Genomic DNA, 20,774 nt, shown 5'->3' on the forward strand with positions numbered 1-20,774 from the left:
AATATCATGTTATTATTTATGGTATTTTTAAGCAATATTTTTCAAATTTTGAAAAATACAAGTGCATATCTATTTGATTTTCTGAACTTGATAGGAATGGTTGAAATCACTGTGGAAAATATTGTTTTAACTAACACATATAAAAGCATATATTGTTTAAACTGATAATAAATAGTACACCAATTATGTACATATAGCTCTATGAATTATTATGAGTAATCACAGTGAAAACATCTAACCACTAACCAATTCTAGAAATAGAATCATCACTGGCATCCAGAAGCTAGAAGCTCTCCCTGGGCACCCCTATCCTAATACTCAAGGATAAACAGTTTTCTGACTGTCCCAATGCTAAAGTTCATGTTTGTCTGTTATTGGACTTTATATAAGCAGGATAATATAGTATATTATATTCTTTTGTACCAGGCTTCTTCTCCTCAACATTATGTTTGTGAGATTTTTCCACATTATGGTTTGTTCATTTTTATAGTTGTTCACTATTTCATTATATAAATTATTTCTCCATCCTACTGTTGATAGATATGGGTCAATTTTAACACGCACGAATAATCTTCCTCTGAGTATTCCAGTATATTGTGACTGATGTGGCAGTATTATAGGGCACACACCAAGGAAAGGAATTGCTGGGTCACAGGGTGTGCATCTGTTTGCATAGGTAATGCCTAACTGTTTGCCAGTGAAGTTGCACCAACTGATACTCAGGTCGTTTGAGAGTTCCTGTTGCTCCATATCCTCATTAATACTTGGCGCTGTCAGTGTTTTTAACTTTAGCCATTCTACTGAGTTTTTAAAAATTAATTAATTAATTTAAGTATCACATTTTGTTGGTTTCAGGTGTACAGTGCTGTGATTCACTTATCTATACATACATTTTTCTGATGATTTGAAGTCATGGAAAGATAAATATTATATGATATCACTTGTATGTGGAATCTAAGAAATAATACAAGTGATGCTATATGCAAAACAGAAACAGATTCACAGACATAGAACACAAATTTATAGATACCAAATGAGAAAGGGTGGGGGATAAATTAGGAATATGGGAGTAACAGATATAAACTGCTGCTAAGTCACTTCAGTCGTGTCTGACTCTGTGTGACCCCATAGATGGCCGCCCACCAGGCTCCGCCGTCCCTGGGATTCTCCAGGCAAGAACACTGGAGTGGGTTGCCATCGCCTTCTCCAATGCATGAAAGTGAAAAGTGAAAGTGAAGTCGCTCAGTCGTGTCCGACTCTTAGCGACTCCATGGACTGCAACCCACCAGGCTCCTCCGTCCATGGGATTTTCCAGGCAAGAGTACTGTGGTGGGTTGCCATTGCCTTCTCCGAGATGTAAACTACTATATATAAAATAGATAAGCAATCAGGATTTATTGTATAGCACTGAGAACTGTATTCAATATCATGAATATATATTCAATATCATATAATAACATTCTAATGGGTGTTTAATGATAATTCATTATGGCTTTAATCTGCACAGCAGATTAAAATCAAAAAATAATTTGCCTGAAAAAAATACTTGGAATATATAACTTAAAATATTGATGTTGGTTAGATTTGATAGCTTGGATATAGGGAATGACTATTTTTTTAAAAAAATAGCCTCAACTTTTCAATCCATGGATATAAATTCCTTTCACAAAGACATAAATAGGAAATAAAAATAAGAAAGTCATTTTCAAATTTCTTGAAATGCTGTTTCTCCATTAAAACAAATACTTCTCTCTCTTTTGTTAAAGAAACCAACCACAGCCCTTGAATTCTCCATATAAGAAAATACTCAGTTCCTGAGGATTAACGTGTACATTAAGCGATGTACCTTCATCTTCAGTAGCTACTTCTGTCCAACTCTTATCTTCTTTTGGTAGCCCAGTTCATGGTGTATATTTTTCATATCCAGGGCGTATCCTGGAAGGCTCCCATTGAGGCTTTTTGACTCATCAGATAATACTTGTTCTGTACACACTTAATGCATGTGTGCATTTCCCCCCATCTGAGTATAAACTGTTTGAGAGCAGGGACTGGATGACCGTATATTATGTTTCTTGAAATCCCCGCAAATGTTGAAATAGTAATGGATTCTTATAAATGGATTTTTCAATAAAATATATATCAAATGAACATTTCATTGAAATATTCATCTGTGTGGTTATACATGTAGCTCTGAAAAATTGAGACCCAATATGGTAAATTTGTAAAAGGCCTAAGTCAGTTAAAAATTCATGGGCAATATTCTTTAGCTGCAGAGATGATGAAAATGGGATTTGAAACTGAACCATCTTATCAGCTAGGGTCCTGGGAGTTTCATGGAGTGGATATTTACAGAGGTATGGACAAGGTTAGAAGGGCTTGGAAAGTGAGAGTGAGACTTCTAGGAGTAGCAAAAGTTTGAGGAGGTTACCACCTGTACCCTGAAGTTACAAACAGAGGGAAAGGGGTCAGTGAGGGCTGGCGCCTAGGAAGAGGGGTCTCGCTTTGGGAGTTTTCCCCATTTTCCATGGGGAAAATGCCATCAGCAGAACTGTAGCTAGTGAAAGGAAGTGAGGGGAATTAATACCATGACTTCTCTCCCCTCTGCCACCAGCTCCTGCCAGCGGATCTCATTAATGGAATCCAGAGGAAGGGTGACCCTGCTGATTCAGACCACAAAGTCCAGCCTTCAGGGCATGCAGTGGTTCTGGGGTGAAGGGTGGCAGGTGGAATAACCAGCACAACCATCTGTATACTGCAGAGCCACGTAATGTTTCTGGGCAGAACTCATCTGAAAGCTTACCTTGAATACAGGAGAAGACCATGTCAGGACTATGCAAATTTCCAGTGATGCCTAGTGTATTAGTTGTGGACATTTAGTTATCTGTTTCTGTCATTGTATGGAAAGCAACATTTTTTATTATAAATTTTGGTTTATTAAAACTGTACTTATTGAGTAATTAATTAGTTGGTTAAAAATACATCACTCCCTTAGTTGTCTGTTAAGCCATTATTTGAGTATGAAGAGTGTCTACTTGTTATGGAAAGAACAAAATTAAACAAAAAATTAACTTGCTATGTAGGAGAACACCCAATATTTCATTCTTCTGGGAGTTGAAACTCTCATGCATACCCCAAAATGTCAGGGTATCCAGTGTCCCAAGCAATATGAAAGCAAATGGTAATAATCCACCCTGTAAACCTTGTTTAATGCTCTCATAATGGGTAATGCAAGTGATTAAACACTGTGATTTTAATCTTGGCATTTTAGTAACCCAATAAGATAGATGAAAAGGCAGTAACAAATTCAATACTATATAATGATATTTCATTCTAACTAAGAAGTCCAGTTATTCTCTGCAATACATGTTTTTGTTTCTAAGTTTATCATAGTTTAAAATGCTCTAATATTAATCCTCTATGCTTTTCATTGTAATAGATTTTCATGACTTTATAAAAGAATTAATCTGAGGTTAAATTATTTCCACAAACAAACACAAAATATTGCTTTACTGTCTTTGGGGAGAACGTGAAAATAATTCCCACCTGCTTTCTTGTCTAAAGCTATACTTCATTTATGCATTGGGTAACATGGAAGCAAAATGGCGGCCACTCATTGGGTCTTCATGCCCTTGGGAAGACAAAGAGGTGGAAGTCCTATAGGGGATGTTATCCCTGGGTGGGCAGGCTGCGGCCCTATATGCATAAGCCAAGGTGCAGAGGTCATAGAATGACAACTTCTCCCCCTAGTGATGCTTTGGTTGCCCAGACAACCCTCTCCAGCTTGGGCATTTTTTTGCTAGATAGTAGTTGTATGTATGAGGGGTCACAGGCATATGTCTATACTCTTTGGCTACAACATAAATAGCATGGGATCTCTGTTCTAAATTTTAGTCTTCCTCCTGGAATGTTTGTTGTTTGTTTTTTTCCCTCTATGGTTTGTGCTTGCTTTCCAACCACTGAGGTACACACAGTTCCAGAACAGAGACAGAAGAGAAAACTACAAAGACAGAAAGTTTTATGAGAGGCTAACAGTAATCTTTAATTCAATCTGTGTGTATCCACTAAAAATATAAACCAGGAAAGTAACACCATAATTTTTTCCTGGTGCTCCTGTAATTCACAAATTAAGTTTGTGTGTTTTTTTTTTAACAAGCTTGACAAATATTTACCAAGTCAACTTTATGATAGTTTGTGAAATAATACATGTTATTTATATGGAAAATTTGGTGACTGCCTTCCTCGCGTGTCACAAGTCTTCTTCCTTTACGAGAATTTACCCCCCGGTCGCCATTTTGAATGGCTCTTTCGTACAGAGGTGATACACATCTGCCTATTAAAGGTAGTAAGCTTAGCCTTCCCTCTCAAATTTTCTTTACAGTTAAAATAACTAACAAATGATCTGGATGCCAAGAATTTGAAAGTGCCTCTCTTAGGTAATGTTAAAAGCAGCTTTACTGAAAAACTATAGTTTGTATATATTTATCTCCTGCCAATGCAGGAGATGTAAGAGATGTGGGTTTGATCCCTGGGTTGGGAAGATCCCCTGGAGGAGGGCATGGCAACCCACTCCAGTATTCTTGCCTGGAGAATCCTGTGGACAGAGGAGCCTGGTGGGCTACAGTCCATGGGGTCTCAAATAGACACGACTGAAGCAACTTAGCATGCACGCACACACATATCCATGTCAGGTGGCTGCGGGGGCTGTAGTAGTTCAAGGCTGGATGCTCAGCGTTGATGGCTTAGGAACTCATTTTTGTCTGGCCTCAGCACTAGAGAAATGTCATATTAGCCTGGCTTACAAGAGTCTGATGTAGAGACAGAATGAGTAAGTCATCAACTTTCAGTGAGAAATTGAACAGCAAGGGAATGGGAACACCAGTTTCCAAAAGTCTTGTCATTTAGCCATTTGTTTGCTCACACACAAAAGTTTTGTTGGGTCTAACAACCACCAAGAACATCAGTGGCCTCCAACATTTATTTACCTAGTGCCCAGTGCTGGCCATGACAGAGGCCTGGCAGGGAGATGCCATTGTTCCATTTTCTGTATAAAGAAACATGCCTCAGTGACAGAGCCAGGAATGAGCCTGAGTGTAAGTCCAGTTCCTTGCAAGCTGATAAATGAGTTCATGTTCTTAACCGCCATATGTGGTTTTATGATTTTTGAGTGGAGGGTACTGGGAAATCCAAGGAGATGCTCCAGGGGTTTTGTCAGATTGGGGAACAAAGCAGACAGGTATGTTTCTATTATAAGATTTGCTTTGAAAACAGGGTTCCAACATTTGTGTTTGAAAAGCACATAATATGCTGTATTTGCCGTCCCTAATATGCACGTGTGATTATGTGTATGTATGAGTAATATGTGGGCTTCCCAGGCGGCTAAGTTGTAAAGAATCTGCCTGCCAGTGCAGGAGATGCAGGCTTAATTCCTGGGTCAGGAAGATCCCTTGTAGGAGGAAATGGCAATCTACTCTAGTATTCTTGCTTGGAGAATTCCATGGACAGAGGAGCCTGGCGGGCTACAGTCTGTAGGGTCACAAAGAGTCAGACATGACTGAGCAACTGAGTACACACACACGTGAGTGTATATGTACATATATACGTATCTGTCTCTATTGTGTACATGTATATATTAGGGGTAGAATATATTAGTATAATTTGTGATATAAGTATGTATGTATTGAATATTTGTTAGATGCTAGGCTCAGTACATGAGGCTTTAGTTATATTCACTTGTCAGCCCTCCCAGGAGGTAGGTATCCCCCTATTGGACTATTTAAGTGAAAGTGTTAGTTGCTCAGTTATGTACGACTCTTGGTGATTCTGATAGCTTACAATGAATGGTGTAGTATTCGTGATCTCTGAAGAAGATTTAGCTTCGGGACCAGGGACCAGGCTTGATCACTCAAGAGTTTTTGTGTAGCAGAGTTTTATTAAAGTATGAAAAGGGACAGAGTAAGCTTCTGACATAGACATCAGAAGGGGGAGGGAGAGTGCCCCTACTCACTAGTGTTAGCAAGGGAGCTATATACTTTTCAATTGGTTATTACAATAAATCAAAAGAATGTCTCAAGGTGGTAAAGATCTTACCAGACCCACTCCCACAATTTATATTTTAAGATGATAGGATTTAGTTCAGTTCAGTCGCTCAGTCGTGTCCGACTCTTTGTGACCTCATGGACTGCAACATGCCAGGCCTCCCTGTCCATCACCAACTACTGAAGCTTACTCAAACTCATGTCCATTGAGTCGGTGATGCCATCCAACCATCTCATCCTCTGTTGTCCCCTTCTCCTCGAACCTTCAATCTTTCCCAACATCAGAGTCTTTTCAAATGAGTCAGCTCTTCGCATCAGGTGGCCGAAACACTGGAGTTTCAGCTTCAGCATCAGTCCTTCCATTGAACATTCAGGACTGATTTCCTTTAGGATGGACTGATTGGATCTCCTTGCAGTCCAAGGGACTCTCAAGAGTCTTCTCCAACACCACAGTTCAAAAGCATCCATTCTTTGGTACCCAGCTTTCTTCAGAGTCCAACTCTCACATCCATACATGACTACTGGAAAAAACATAGCCTTGACTAGACAGACCTTTGCTGGCAAAGTAATGTCTCTGCTTTTTAATATGCTATCTAGGTTGGTCATAACCTTCCTTCCAAGGAGTAAGCATCTTTTAATATCATGGCTGCAATCACCATCAGCAGTGATTTTGGAACCCAAAAAAATTAAGTCTGACACTGTTTCCCCATCTATTTGCCATGAAGTGATGGGACCGGATGCCATGATCTTAGTTTTCTGAATGTTGAGCTTTAAGCCAGCTTTTTCACTCTCCTCTTTCACTTTCATCAAGAGGCTCTTTAGTTCTTCTTCACGTTCTGCCATAAGGGTGGTGTCATCTACATATCTGAGGTTTTTGATATTTCTCCCAGCAATCTAGATTCCAGCTTGTGTTTCTTCCAGCCCAGCATTTCTCATGATGTACTCTGCATATAAGTTAAATAAGCAGGGTGACAATATACAGCCTTGATGTACTCCTTTTCCTATTTGGAACCAGTCTGTTGTTCCATGTCCAGTTCTAACTGTTGCTTCCTGACCTGCATACAGATTTCTCAAAAGGCAGGTCAGGTGGTCTAGAATTTCCATCTCTTTCAGAATTTTCCACAGTTTATTGTGATCCACACAAAGGCTTTGGCATAGTCAATAAAGCAGAAATAGATGTTTTTCTGGAACTCTCTTGCTTTTTCGATGATCCAGCAGATGTTGGCAGTTTGATCTCTGGTTCCTCTGCCTTTTCTAAAACCAGCTTGAACATCTGGAAGTTCACGGTTCACATGCTGTTGAAGCCTGGCTTGGAGAATTTTGAGCATTACTTTACTAGCGTGTGAGATGAGTGCAATTGTGCGGTAGTTTGAGCATTCTTTGGCATTGCCTTTCTTTGGGATTGGAATGAAAACTGACCTTTTCCAGTCCTGTGGCCACTGCTGCATTTTCCAAATTTACTGGCATATTGAGTGCAGCACTTTTACAGCATCGCCTTTTAGGATTTGAAATAGCTCACATGGAATTCCATCACCTCCACTAGCTTTGTTCATGGTGATGCTTCCTAAGGCCCGCTTGACTTCACATTCCAGGATGTCTGGCTCTAGGTGAGTGATCACACCATGGTGATTATCTGGGTCGTGAAGATCTTTTTTGTATAGTTCTTCTGTGTATTCTTGCCACCTCTTCTTAGTATCTTCTGCTTCTGTTACGTCCATACCAATTTCTGTCTTTTATTGAGCCCATCTTTGCATGAAATATTCCATTGGTATCTCTAATTTTCTTGAAGAGATCTCTAGTCTTTCCCATTCTGTTGTTTTCCTCTATTTCTTTGCACTGATCACTGAGATGACAGGATTAGAACTAATAGTAGAAAAATCTTATGAGACCCACTCTAATAGTAATGTACATTTTAAGATAATAGGATTAGTCAGAAGGTTTTCAAGAAGGAGAAACTGTCCTCAAACAGGATACATTGTTGTTATATAATCATTGGTACAGAGTTTAAGCTGAGTTGTTTTGTTGTGTAACCATCAGCTCTGGGCTTAAAGAAAAAAAAAATGTTTTATGTGACTAAAGATTAAGGAATGTAGAAAAAATGTTTGTCCTTTTCTCTCCCTTGAGAATTCCAAACCCTTATCTCCTCCTTAAGAGCCCCAGACCCCTCCTCCAACTCCTCCTCCTCCTCCTCCTCCTCCTCCTCCTCCTCCTCCTCCTCCTCCTCCTCCCTGGACTTCTTATCAACCTGCCTAGTGATTGACTGTCTCAATTCCATGGACTGTAGCCTGCAAGGCTCCTCTGCCCATGGATTTCTCCAGACAAGAGTACTGGAGTGGATGGCCATTCCCTTCTCCAGGGGATCTTCCCGATCCAGGGATCGAACCTAGGTCTCCTGCACTGCAGGCAGGCTGTTTACCACATGAGCCACCAAGAGGGGCTCATATCACAGCCAAGATCACACAGTTTCTTGTCCCATTCATGTCAGTTCCCCTTCAGCCACAAGCCCTTCCATAGTACCACTGCTTTGATGATCTGAGTCAACTGTCTCCAGAATTCCTGATGACCCCACCCAGAGTGACCCTCATTAACCATTTTCCTGTTGTTCCTGGGGGTGGCTGTCCTTTGTCTACTAGATAATTCTTTTCTTTAAGGCAGTTGACACCTTGCAGCTTTCATAGTCGCATGCCTGTTTGAAAACATGTCCCACCATCTCAATGAGAATTAGGTGACCCCATATCTTCCCTGCATCATCTCTGGAGGGGGGTGGCATGCATGCATATGACGTTCACCAGAGTGTGTGGAGTTGCCTGACTTGATCTCCAGATCTTGGAAGCAACAACCCTCTTTTCTGCTGTTGCCCCACACTGGTGTGGAAGCAAGGATGGAGCCTGGATGTTCCGTTTGGGAAAGAGGTGCCCAGGTCTTGATTCGTTACTTGTAGAATAGTTATCCTCAGTCTTCTGTGGAAATAGGTCAAATGAAAGTGAAGGGGATGGTATGCACGTCGACATCCACAAATTTGTGAGAAGAGAAAAGCGAGAGTTTGTCTGCTCCTTTGGGACTGGCGACCACCTCAGCCTGACATCTATAATGTTAATATTGTTCTAAATGCTGTTTGTTTGTTTGTTTGTTTGTTTTCCCCATCTGTGATTCTTCAGTGGAATCTAAGCTGCTAGGGATATTCTTACTACCATTTTCAATTCTGGAACTTGAGAAAGATTACAGGCTCCAGTTTTTTGCCTCACAAAAAAACCCAGTAAGCAATGGCATCACCTTCACTGATTCAGAGTGAGTTCTTCATGGATCATAAAAAAAGCTAGGAGGTATCATCTCATGGATCTCGAAAAGCCTGCTTCTCTACTGACATGTCTGTTCTTGTGGCATCTGTCTCTCATCATAAATCCACAAGTGAGCCTGTATTTTGTAATAATCACTTTTGAATCAGATTGGAAGGATTGATTTTCCTTTCTGGTAGAAAATGAATGACTGAATTTGAGAGTCCTATGTTTTCTAAAGGAGCAGCAGGTCTAAATGGAGCTTCAGATTTAACCAATGACACAGAGCTAATTTATTTCATAGAAAAGAGCTAAAATAGGATAGACTAATAGATCGTGCCAATTTCTGTTTTCTAAGTGAGTATGGAAAGCCTCAAGTTGTTTGGAAAAGATGTAAGTATTTTCAGGTGGTGACTTCTCACCCTGCCCACATATAAATTTAGAAAACTCTGGATTTGTAGTTTATTTCTCCAGAAGTGACATCTTAAGAACAAATAAAAAGCCTCATTTTTTTTTTAAGTTCAAAATGGTAAAAACAGTAAGAAGGAGAAAGTCAGGAAAATCCCTTCTCTTTCGTGTATTTTAACCTCTTTGATTTTCTACTGGGAGAAAATTCACGGTATGAGCTTTGGGTTTCATTTAATTCAGTGCCTGCTCTGTGCACTTGCAAGAACGGGCTTCTCCCAGGATTCCATTCTGATGGGGTTGGGGGCCAGAGCCCCGGCTGTGTGTGCCTTTGCTGGGGAGGCGGGATGAGAAATTGTTTCTCCTCCCTTTCCTTTCACTCCTAAAGCCAGTGCCCTGAGAGGAGTTTGCAGTCAGTACATCCCGCTCTATCACAGCCTCGTCTTTTTATGGCCATATTCTCTGTGAATGAAAAAAGGGAAAGTACAAGTGTTTAGCCTGTCAGAGCCAGTTCACTGGATTATCCACACAAAACGTTCTCTATTAGAGGAGGAACAGGGCGGCGAGGGGGTGTTCCACAGACTGGCCATTCTACAAATGCCTGTGCCCGGGGCGTGGGGCCAGCTCTGGGAAGGGAATCCCCTGGAGTGGGTGGGGTATGGTGGCAGCAAGGCGTGCCTTAGAATTTATTTGCATCAGCCAAAAGCTTACACTCTACCTTTGCTCCTTATAACTAGGACATGAGCTCAATCTTTTCCAACTTTCTGTCCCCAGGAGCACTTCATTACTGATTGTTCACTGAATGTGGCCAATCAGGAAGCCACATGCAAAAAAAGTATGAGAGAAAGCTGCCTCCTATGGCCGCCTTCAAAACAGGGAAACACAGATGGGAGAAAATGGTTTTACTCACGACTGCAAGACCCAGAGCACTAAAGCTGGAGCATGGCCTTATAGACTGTCAATTTCATGCTTCTGACAGACTCTTGCAATTAGACTTTTTTCTTGTTTGTAGGCATCTCTGCCTTGTGCATGCTCAGACTTCCAAACCAGCTGAATCTTCCTTCTTTTCTTTCTCTCTCTTTTTTCTTTCCTTCCACCTTTCCTTCCTTTCTTTCTCTTCCCTTCCTCTCTCCCTCCCTTCCTTCCTTTCTTTTTCTTTCTTTCTTTTTTTTTTTAATGCAGCACTATGATGGTGAGAGGTAAGTTCAGCAGTGAAATTAACATTCACGTCAAATGGAAAATAGAATCACAACTACCTCAAGCTCAGATGCCTGTTTAGAATTTCTTCTCATGAGGAAAACCAAAGGCTTTATTTTCCTGTATTGCAAGTGCCAGAAAATTTCTCAAAGGTCAAATTTCTTTGCCTAAATAATTGTATAGTAGCATTCTGCCTGCATTATGTCACTGTGATTTTTAAGGTCCTAGTACTAGAAATGTAAATGCCTGATATTTTTCCCCCAAGCCACCTTGAAATCGTGCTTATTTTCTTTCACAGACAGCCTCTGCCTATGGAGCTCTTGTCTCATGTATACCTGTTGTGTCTGCTTTTCTTTTTACCTAGGCCTTCTGCCTTATCTAGTAGCCCCACGTATTCTGACCTGCCCTTCATCAGGATCTCCCCACATCGGAACCCTGCTGCAGCTTCCGAGTCCCCCTTCAGCCCCCCGCATCCCTACATCAACCCATACATGGACTACATCCGGTCCCTGCACAGCAGCCCATCCCTCTCCATGATCTCGGCCGCTCGTGGGCTGAGCCCCACAGATGGTGAGTTTCAGACCAGCCTCTCCTGCTTCCGCACGTCATGGGACGTGGTAAAGAGTAACTGATGTGTTTGTGTCCTGTGTGCCAGGGGCTGTGCTAAGTGCTGTGATTGCATGCCCTTATTTCAGCATTATGACACCTCCATGAGGGTGAGGATATAATCTCCATTTTCAGATGAGGATTTGGCAGAGGGGCCAAGTAACTTGCAACCTGGTTCCTTGGCTAGTAAGTGGCAGAGGTAGAACTCAAGAGCCAGAATGCTGTGACGCCCAAATCCTCTTATTCGCTACTCTGTTTTGTGGCTCTATTTAGATTGGCCCTCTTGCCATTCCCTTATTGTACTTGTGTAACCAGCACATTTCGCTCACCTTCTGAGGAACACTTTTTTCTTCAGGTCTGAAGGGCACATGTATACAGATGTGTCCATTGGAGCAGCACTTTTCAAACTCCAGTGTGCATATACATAACGTGGGGATGGTGATAAAATGTGCTTCCTGGTGGGATGGGTCTGGGGGGCTGAGGTTCTGTACTTCTGAGACACCCCCAGGTCATTTCAGTGCTGCGGGTGTAGGGACCACATTCTGAGTAGCAAGATCTTAGAGAACATGATGGCCCGGCCCTGTTGTATGTGCCGTCTGGCCTTGACCATGCCACACAAACACTGCAAGAGCGATGCAGTGGGACAAGAAACGACCTTTGACTTTAATTCTCTTATACAGGATGCTCATTTTCGGCTCCCAAGGACCAAATTCCTGTTGTTCTGTGAGCCTCCCAATTAATTATTGTCACCTGACTTTTAAATTGGAGCTGTTCATTCCACAACTGTCCATGATTAAAATGCTCCTTTGGGGCCTACTGTATAGCACAGGGAACTCCACTCAATACTCTGTAATGGCCTATATGCGAAAAGAATCTAAAAAAGAGTGGAAATATGTATATGTATACTAGATTCACTTTGCTGTACACTCAAAACTAACACAGCAGTATAAATCAACTATACCCCAATACAAAAAAAATTTTTTTTTAATGTCCTTTTGGTTCAGAGAGCACATTTCCCATTTCACGAACACATATACAAACTCACCTGTCTACAATTGCTAGAATCTGTGTTAAGGCTCAGAATGGCTTAAGCTGTACTAAGGAAAAGTAGAGAACTGTGAGTTCTTTGCAGCAAACCACAAATTGCTGGTGCTTGTGTAGGCGCACATGTACTCTGGCTTACCCAGCAGTGTTTGCCCCTGCACAGCCCATATTCTCCATGCAGACACTTCCCAGGGCTGGTTGTGCATAGTGGGGATAGTAGGTGGAAGCAGCCTGAAATTTCTCAGTAAATATTCACCCAGTCATACTTCCAGGAGTGGCTGGGCTCCAGCAACAGCTGCTGACTCACTTTTTTTCCCCGATTCAATGCAGTGGATATACTTGTATAGTACCCAAGGAAGAAGTTTTGCCATTTGGACAAGATGCACACTTTAAAAAATAAAACTGTAAAATAGTGAGATCGGAGTTTGTTTTGCTTTGGATTTGGTTTTCCAGTGGGAAAAATGGAGAGTCACCTCCACAGAATACTTGGGTCTCCATGAAAGTGATGCTCAAGAACAGAGGGAGAGAAGGGTAGACAGGTCAGCTGACGATGGGCTTGGAATGATACCTGGCCACCAGAAATTTAGTGGGGCCACTGAAGGTGGTACCTCTAGTTAAAGCATCTTATCATCTGCTTTCATAGTGTTTGATGATGAGTATGAATAAAACATTTTTGATTGGTTCTGCATTTTTCATCCTGCCTCACAGGAGTCCAATTAATACCCAAAGTCAAGTCATTCATATTTGTCTCTTGCAGTCCATGATTTTTATATATATCTATCTTTATGATGTATGAAAAGTATGAAATATAAAGAAGAATAAATAAAAGATAATATATAGAAAAGAATATTTAAAAAATGATGAAATAATACCATTTGTAGGAGAAGGCAATGGCAACCCACTCCAGTACTCTCGCCTGGAAAATCCCATGGACAGAGGAGCCTGTCAGGCTGTAGTCCATGGGGTCGCTAAGAGTCGGACACGACTGAGCGACTTCACTTTCACTTTTCACTTTCATGCATTGGAGAAGGAAATGGCAACCCACTCCAGTGTTCTTGCCTGGAGAATCCCAGGGACGGGGAAGCCTGGTGGGCGGCCGTCTATGGGGTCGCACAGTCAGACACGACTGAAGCAACTTAGCAGCAGCAGCAGCAGCAACATGTTAGACCTAGAGATGATCTACTACTTGAAGTTAGTCAGACAGAGAAAGACAAATATATCACTTATATGTGGACTCTAAAAAAATGATACAGATTAACTTATTTACAGGCTTCCCAGGTGGCACAGTGGTAAAGAATCTGCTCGCCATTGCAGGAATGGTAGAGATGCAAGTTCGATCCCTGGGCTGAGAAGATCCCCTGGAAGAGGAAATATCAACCCACTCTAGTATTCTTGCCTGAAGAATTCCATGGACAGAGCAACCTGGTGGGCTACAGCCCATGGGGTTGCAGAGTCAGATGAGATTGAGTGTGCACGCATGCACACACACACACACACACACACACACACACACACACACACACAACTTATTTACAAAACAGAAATAGACTCATAGACTTAGAAAACAAACATATGGTTTGGGAAAGAGGGTAGGAGGGATAAATTAGGGATTTGGTGTTAATAGATACATACTACTATATGTAAAATAGATAAACAATGTACTGTATAGTACAGAGAACTATTAATATATTCTATATCTTATAATACATATACTGGAAAAGAATATGAAAAAACATATATGAGTGTATATAACTGAATCACTTTACTATATATCTGAAACTAATATAACATTGTAAATCAACTATACTTCAGTAAATAAAAAGTATTTGAACACAAATATAAAGCATACCTAGACCCGTTGCTAGAATGCCACTGTTTCTACATTTTAATGATAAAACTAGCTTTTATTGATCTAATGTTACAAGCTAAGCACTTTCCATGCACCATCACCTTCACTGCTCCCAGGATTTGCATCTAGATCTTAGTGCCTCTGGAGCCACCCTCAGAACTGCCATAGTATCCTGCAGCTTTGGCACACAAGTTGTACAGTGGAAACCGATCATTATCCCCTCTTACAGAGCTGACACTTGCCAGTAAATTGCTCCAGATTGATAGGTATATTTCTTCTTGATTTTGAAATGAAAAAAAAAAGAGCTTTAAAATTATGGAACACAAAATTGCAGCTTACCACCCAGTCATGTGTTATTAAATTCAGGCTGTGCTGCCTTTTCCACTCATGGCCCTGGGTCCTCCAGCTACCAAGAGCTGACTCAGACCCTCTCGCCAGAAAGCTTAGGGAAGTATTTTAAATATGTCAGGAAGGTCATTGTAGTTATCTAAGTTGTCTACTACTGCAAGAAATGTGAAAAAATATGAACATACAGTGATTCAATATAGTCAGTCAGTTCAGTCACACAGTCATGTCCAACTCTTTGAGACCCCATGGACTGCAGAACACCAGGCTTCCCTGTCCATCACCAACTCCCAGAGCTTGCTCAAATTTATGTCCATTGAGTTGGTGATGCCATCCAATCATCTCATCCTCTGTCATCCCCTTCTCCTCCTGCCTTCAATAGTTCCCAGCATCAGGGTCTTTTCAAATGAGTCAGTTCTTCTCATCAGGTGGCCAAAGTACTGGAGTTTCAGCTTCAGCATCTGTCCTTACAATGAACATTCAGGACTGATTTCCTTTAAGATGATCTGGTTGGATCTCCTTGCTGTCCAAGGGACTCTTAAGAGTCTTCTCCAACACCAAAGTTCAAAAGCATCAATTCTTCGGTGCTCAGCTTTCTTTATAGTCCAACTCTAACGTCCACACATGACTACTGGAAAAACTAGAGCTTTGACTAGAAGGAGCTTTGTTGGCAAAGTAACGTCTCTGCTTATTAATATGCTGTCTAGGTTGGTTGTAGCATTTCTTCCAAGGAGCAAGCGTCTTTTAATTTCATGGCTGCAGTTATCATCTGCAGTGATTTTGAAGCCCAAGAAAATAAAGTGTGTCACTGTTTCCATTTGATATAAGACACTTTTATTTTGGGGAGAAAACAGCAGAATGAGTATACAGATACATGCACATATATAAATTTAATCATTGTTTATTGGAGTCTAGATGCTTTATAATGTTGTGTTAGTTTCTGCTACACAGCAAAGTGAACCAGCTATATGTATACATATATCCCTGCTTTTTTGGATTTCCTTCCCATTTAGGTCACCACAGAGCACTGAGTAGAGTTCCCTGTGCTACACACAGGTTCTCGTTAGTTATCTATTTTATATGTAGTAGTGTATATATGCCAGTCTTAGTGATTTCTTGAAACTAACCTCAAAAGTTTTATCATGTACTTGATTTTTTTTTCTGTGCTTTTCCTTCAGTTTTATTTTCTAATCAGCGATATCTGGGAAACTTCAGCAAAAGCACAGTTTGAGTTAAAGAAGTTTTCCTAGAACAAAGTATGAAAGGAATGGCTCTGTGGGCTGCGTGACACATGGATTTTGGGGTGTCTCAAGAAAAGCTTCTTGTTGACTTTCTTCCAACTGGTAACCATGCTTTTCTTGTCTCCTCTTCCATCCAGCCCCCCACGCCGGAGTCAGCCCAGCAGAATACTATCATCAGATGGCCTTGTTAGCCGGCCAGCGCAGTCCCTATGCAGACATCATTCCCTCTGCTGCCACCGCCGGCGCAGGGGCCATCCACATGGAGTATCTTCATGCCATGGATAGTAAGTGTCAGGGGTGTCTTCTGTAGCCCTGGGCATGGCCAAGCTAATGCATGAAAGGGAGAGGAAGATACTAAGATGAGTTGATTGCCTAACTTTCCAAAGCAGAGAAGGAGGAGGCACCATCAGTATTTGGGGCTCTGGTTCCCTTAGTTTGCTAGGAAGCTCCCACAGACTTGGCCATCCTGAAACTCGCCAATTAGCTCAGCTTATGTCAATGAACTCAAAGATGCAGGCAATTATAATTTGGTAGATGCACAAAAACACTAGTCAGCTCTGATTGTCTTGGTAGCAGAATAAGGGAATGTGTTTGATTAGATGAACGTGCTTTTAACCAATCATTTCTTGAGTTTATAGATTTTATGCTTTAAAAGTTAACTTAAAAAAAGAGACCTATACTTGGTTTCATGTTTTTCATGGATTTATTTTTTTCTTATTTTCCTCCTATGTTTTCTTTTTTAAAAAATGTTATTTTCAGAGACTCTAGGTCTTGTTTATTTAGTTTATTTTTGGCTACACTGAGTCTTCATTGCTTTGTGCAGGCTTTCTCTAGTTGTTGCAAACAGGAGCTACTGTTTGTTGTTGTGTGCGCTCCTGTGTTTTCTTTATGTTAAAAAATTCTGTCTCACTGAGACCTCTTATACAAGAAACAAAAATCATTTCCACATCAGAAAGGGCTACTCTTAGTACTTAGCAGTGGAGGAAAATGGGATCATTGGATGCACTTTATATGACTTACTTTTGGACCCCTCAAGGCTTATGATGAGTCCTTAGTGCCACTTCTCTAGATTAGAGGTACAGATGAGAACCTGTTAGGTTCACATCCATTTACTAGGTGCCAGGAAGTGAAGCCAAAGTATCATCCGAGGTATACATAATGAAACCCTTTGAATACGAAGATAATGTGAGTTTGAGAAGGACATATGCTAAAGACTTTGTTTCTTCTAGTAGCAGTGATTGATTCGAGGCCGTTTGGATTCTTCTGTGATGATGAGTGGACCCTGGTCCACTCTCTAGCAGTGGTTAACAGTTCAGCTCTCAGGTTTACAATAGGCAGAAGATGATTGGTCCACACAGTGTAAAACCTACAGCTCTGGTCCCCTTAATGTCATGAAGTAACTTAGCTGGGTTACATAGGAACACAGCTTGGGTGGGTTTCCGTTGGGGAGTTCATTACCTCACCCAAAGTGAAAGAAATGTGTTACATCTTCCACAGCAATTTTGTGGTTCCACTTTGTAGAAGAAAGAGTTTCCATTGCAGATTCATCATGACCACGTTTCAATTAGGGGTTGTTGAAAAAAAAAAAGTTGAGTGTTAATTATGCAAATCAGTTATTTAAAAATCTGCAAATAAAGAATTAAAATAAGAGAGACTCCTTGGAAGGTCAACCCATATTACCTTCTCTATTTGATGAGAATGTGTTTAGTCAGGCAATGGCGGTTTTTATCTAAATAAAGGATGAAGCTACCCTTTTACTTAGTAAAAACTAATTAAAGGCATTTTAATTTGCCAGAGTATATGGTAAATTGATTGTCATTAAGTAGGAATTTAGATATCCTATTATTCATCACATAAAAAGAAACCTCCTTTTTCTTTGTCAGAATCTTTCATTAGAATAGAGAAACAAAACAATTAACAGAAAGCCAGAGCGGGGGGAAATCTGTGTTGGAACAATGAGACCTGCTCAGGCTTATATTTATTTAGGAGGAAGCAGGGTGATCAGTGGAGACCTGGGCTACTTCTCTTTCAGCTGTTTTGAAACCCTCACCTTGTAGTTTAGCTGTTCCCCTCAACAGAGGACCCCAAATCACTCTCCTAAAAGCTGATGACTTTCTTTGCTTGGTTTCTAGGGGGTTGGGAAGAGCATAATAAAGGGTTGGAAAACATTTAAAAAGTACTTTATCCCTGCCCTCTGAAGTAGTTGAAGTAGCATTTAGCTTAACAGAACATAAGGAGAATGTTCTTCTGTTTTATTTATTTTTTTAAACCATTTTATTTAAGTGGCTGTGCCGAATCTTAGTTGCGTCATGGCGTGCGGGATTTTTTTTCTTTTTAGCTGTATCATGCAGGATCTTTGGTTGCCTCATGCAAGCTCTTAGTTGCAATATGTGGGATCTAGTTCCCTGACAGGGGATCAAACCCAGGCTCCTTGCATTGGGAGCATGGAGTCTTGGTCACTGGACTCCCAGAGAAGCCCCCTGTTCTTATGTTTTAAATATTAAACCTATGAGATTTTTTTCAAGGGAGAAGCCAAATGAGGTTAAATTTCTACATTGGCTCTGCAGTAGTAAAAGCAGAGCCAGCCTGGGATCCAGTGGGTCATTCTCCTCCACTGTAACAAATTTTCAGGACTCATCGGTTGGCAGAAAAGCAGCAGTAAACTGGGCTCAGATGAGCACCTGACTTTTAAATGTGCCAACAATGGGCTTACCAGGGTTTCAGCCAGCTTCGGGATAGAGTTGTGTTGGACATTAGAATGAACAAGCCTGTTTTATGGCTCTAATTCCACCTTTTGGGATTCTAGTGACTTTTAAAGATAGGAGAGCAAGTAATCCTTTTAGGGAATATCCTAGAGAAATCCTAAATGCTCCTGAAAACCACACTGTTTATATGGTGGGAACTGACTTGAGTAAGTGCCCATTTTGGAGGGGAAAACAGAGGAGATGGACCCACCAGGCCCGAGGGGACCACGAGCTTCCATGAAAGGCCTTGGGCTCTGTCTTCAGATGATGTGAGGGGATATAGGCCCCAGTGTTTCATAGCATCAGATGACCTCATCTAGTTAGTGATTTAAATCAGGGCATCAGCTCTGTCTGGAATGTCCTGCTACTTCTAACTCTGCCAGGGATCATCGAGTCTCATTGAGAATGGTTACTGTCAAGGATGATGTGGAAGTTGACTGGAATTCTGGTTTGTCCTTGGAGTCCTTTGGAAGTGGAATGCATTTCCTCATTGAAAAACTTCCTTGATGAGATTATCCTCTCATAGTGAGTAAATATGAAACATTTATGTGTAAAGCTGATGTCATAATAAAACATGCTGGTTTAGGCAGTAAAAGCTGTGAACACAGTGGGACTGCTGTTTTTGTACTCACACAGCCTAAATCAGGTGGGTCATGAAACTTCTAAATGAAGAAGTTCAATTTTCAATGTGCCTGAAAGAAGGATTTGAGTAGGGACCACATTTGTCATTCAAATTGGTTTACCAGTTTTATATTCATGGATGGTACTAAGTTCCAGTTTATGATTTACTTTTTATTAGCTATAAAGTATGTCTATTTATCTCTATAATATTATCTGTAAGTCTTTCATAGTCATCTATTGCATTTCATTAAATTATCTTAAATCATGTTGGATTGTTATCTTGTGTCAAGTTTCACCTCTGATGAAGAAAATATTCCCAATTAGTTTTCTATAGACCAGATACCCAGACATTTTTCTGTAAAGAAGTCTTACCCTCTACTACCGTTTTCTGTGTACCCCCAAATTGCATGTCCCTGTAAGCAGATGTACCCATTCTTTGAAATAGAAACCCTCCATTCTTTCTCAAAAGTAATTATATTTGATTTGCCTCTTACCTAGTAGGATTGTATTCTCATTCTGTCATTAAACTTGGTTTGCTTACTCTGTAATGTAAATGTGACCTTAGAAAAGGCAGGAGTGGGCCTGTGGGCTACATTTATAGTTATGCTCTGAAATCTAGATCTCTAACATCTACCAAATTGCAGGCAAATGGGCATTTAATTTTTAACTCTGTGTGTAACAAGCATTGTATTAAGTTGGCAGGCATTCAAGTGTGAGTTACTAACCTCTAGAACAGAACTTCATCAGTGGAATCTTCTTGAAGTCTCAAAACTCTAATAAATGCATGAAATGAATTGATTGATTAATTGATCGATCTAATAACCAGAGAATTAAAATTGACTCATGTTATCTTATTATAATGCTTAGAGGGTCCCTCCCAACCTGCCCTTGGAAAATGGGTAAACAAACCACAGTCCCAAGCTTTTAAATGTTTCTTGGGACTTAGGCTGTTAGATAATGGGGAATTTAAGGCAGAGTCCTTCAGTTTTAGCACTATGAGGACTAGATGATTCTTCATGATGGGGGCCTGCCCTGCACATCCCTGGGTGTGCAGTAGCTTCCCTACCCTCTCGATGTTTCTAGCACCCCCTGAGTTGTGATAACCCAAATATCTCCAGATGTTGTCACATGTCCCCTGGGAGCAAAATCTATTCCCACCCCCCCATCGAGATCTATTAATTTAGGATAATGTATTTATCAGTTTTTTCAGTAAAGCCATAAATAGTCCGTGATCAGATAGCTACAGAAATCATGGGGAAATGAAGGCATAACTAAGCTGGATTTCTTTTATTTTAGGATACTTTAATTCATTTTTCCCCTTTGGCTTATTGCTTTAAAGCCATGCATGTTGGGAGTGGGGAGGATGGGTACGATGTGACTGTGGGAACCACTGTCTTTGTCGCTTGTGGTGA

At 40.8% G+C, this 20,774-nt stretch overlaps 1 protein-coding gene across 5 annotated transcripts in view; it reads left to right on the top strand.

Moving 5' to 3' along the window:
* The window catches only part of GLI3 (GLI family zinc finger 3), a 306,186-nt gene that overhangs the window by 193,089 nt on the left and 92,323 nt on the right, over window positions 1–20,774 (top strand). For all 5 annotated transcript variants that reach the window (XM_081531099.1, XM_081531098.1, XM_081531097.1 and 2 more), the window contains 2 exons: window positions 11,277–11,482; window positions 16,135–16,281. In XM_081531099.1, the coding sequence (XP_081387225.1) occupies window positions 11,277–11,482; window positions 16,135–16,281 (353 nt within the window). The remainder of the gene's footprint in view (window positions 1–11,276; window positions 11,483–16,134; window positions 16,282–20,774) is intronic.

Source organism: Giraffa tippelskirchi, chromosome 10, assembly GCF_054371585.1.
Source record: "Giraffa tippelskirchi isolate mGirTip1 chromosome 10, T2T-mGirTip1v1.2.pri, whole genome shotgun sequence".
Taxonomy (NCBI): domain Eukaryota; kingdom Metazoa; phylum Chordata; class Mammalia; order Artiodactyla; family Giraffidae; genus Giraffa; species Giraffa tippelskirchi.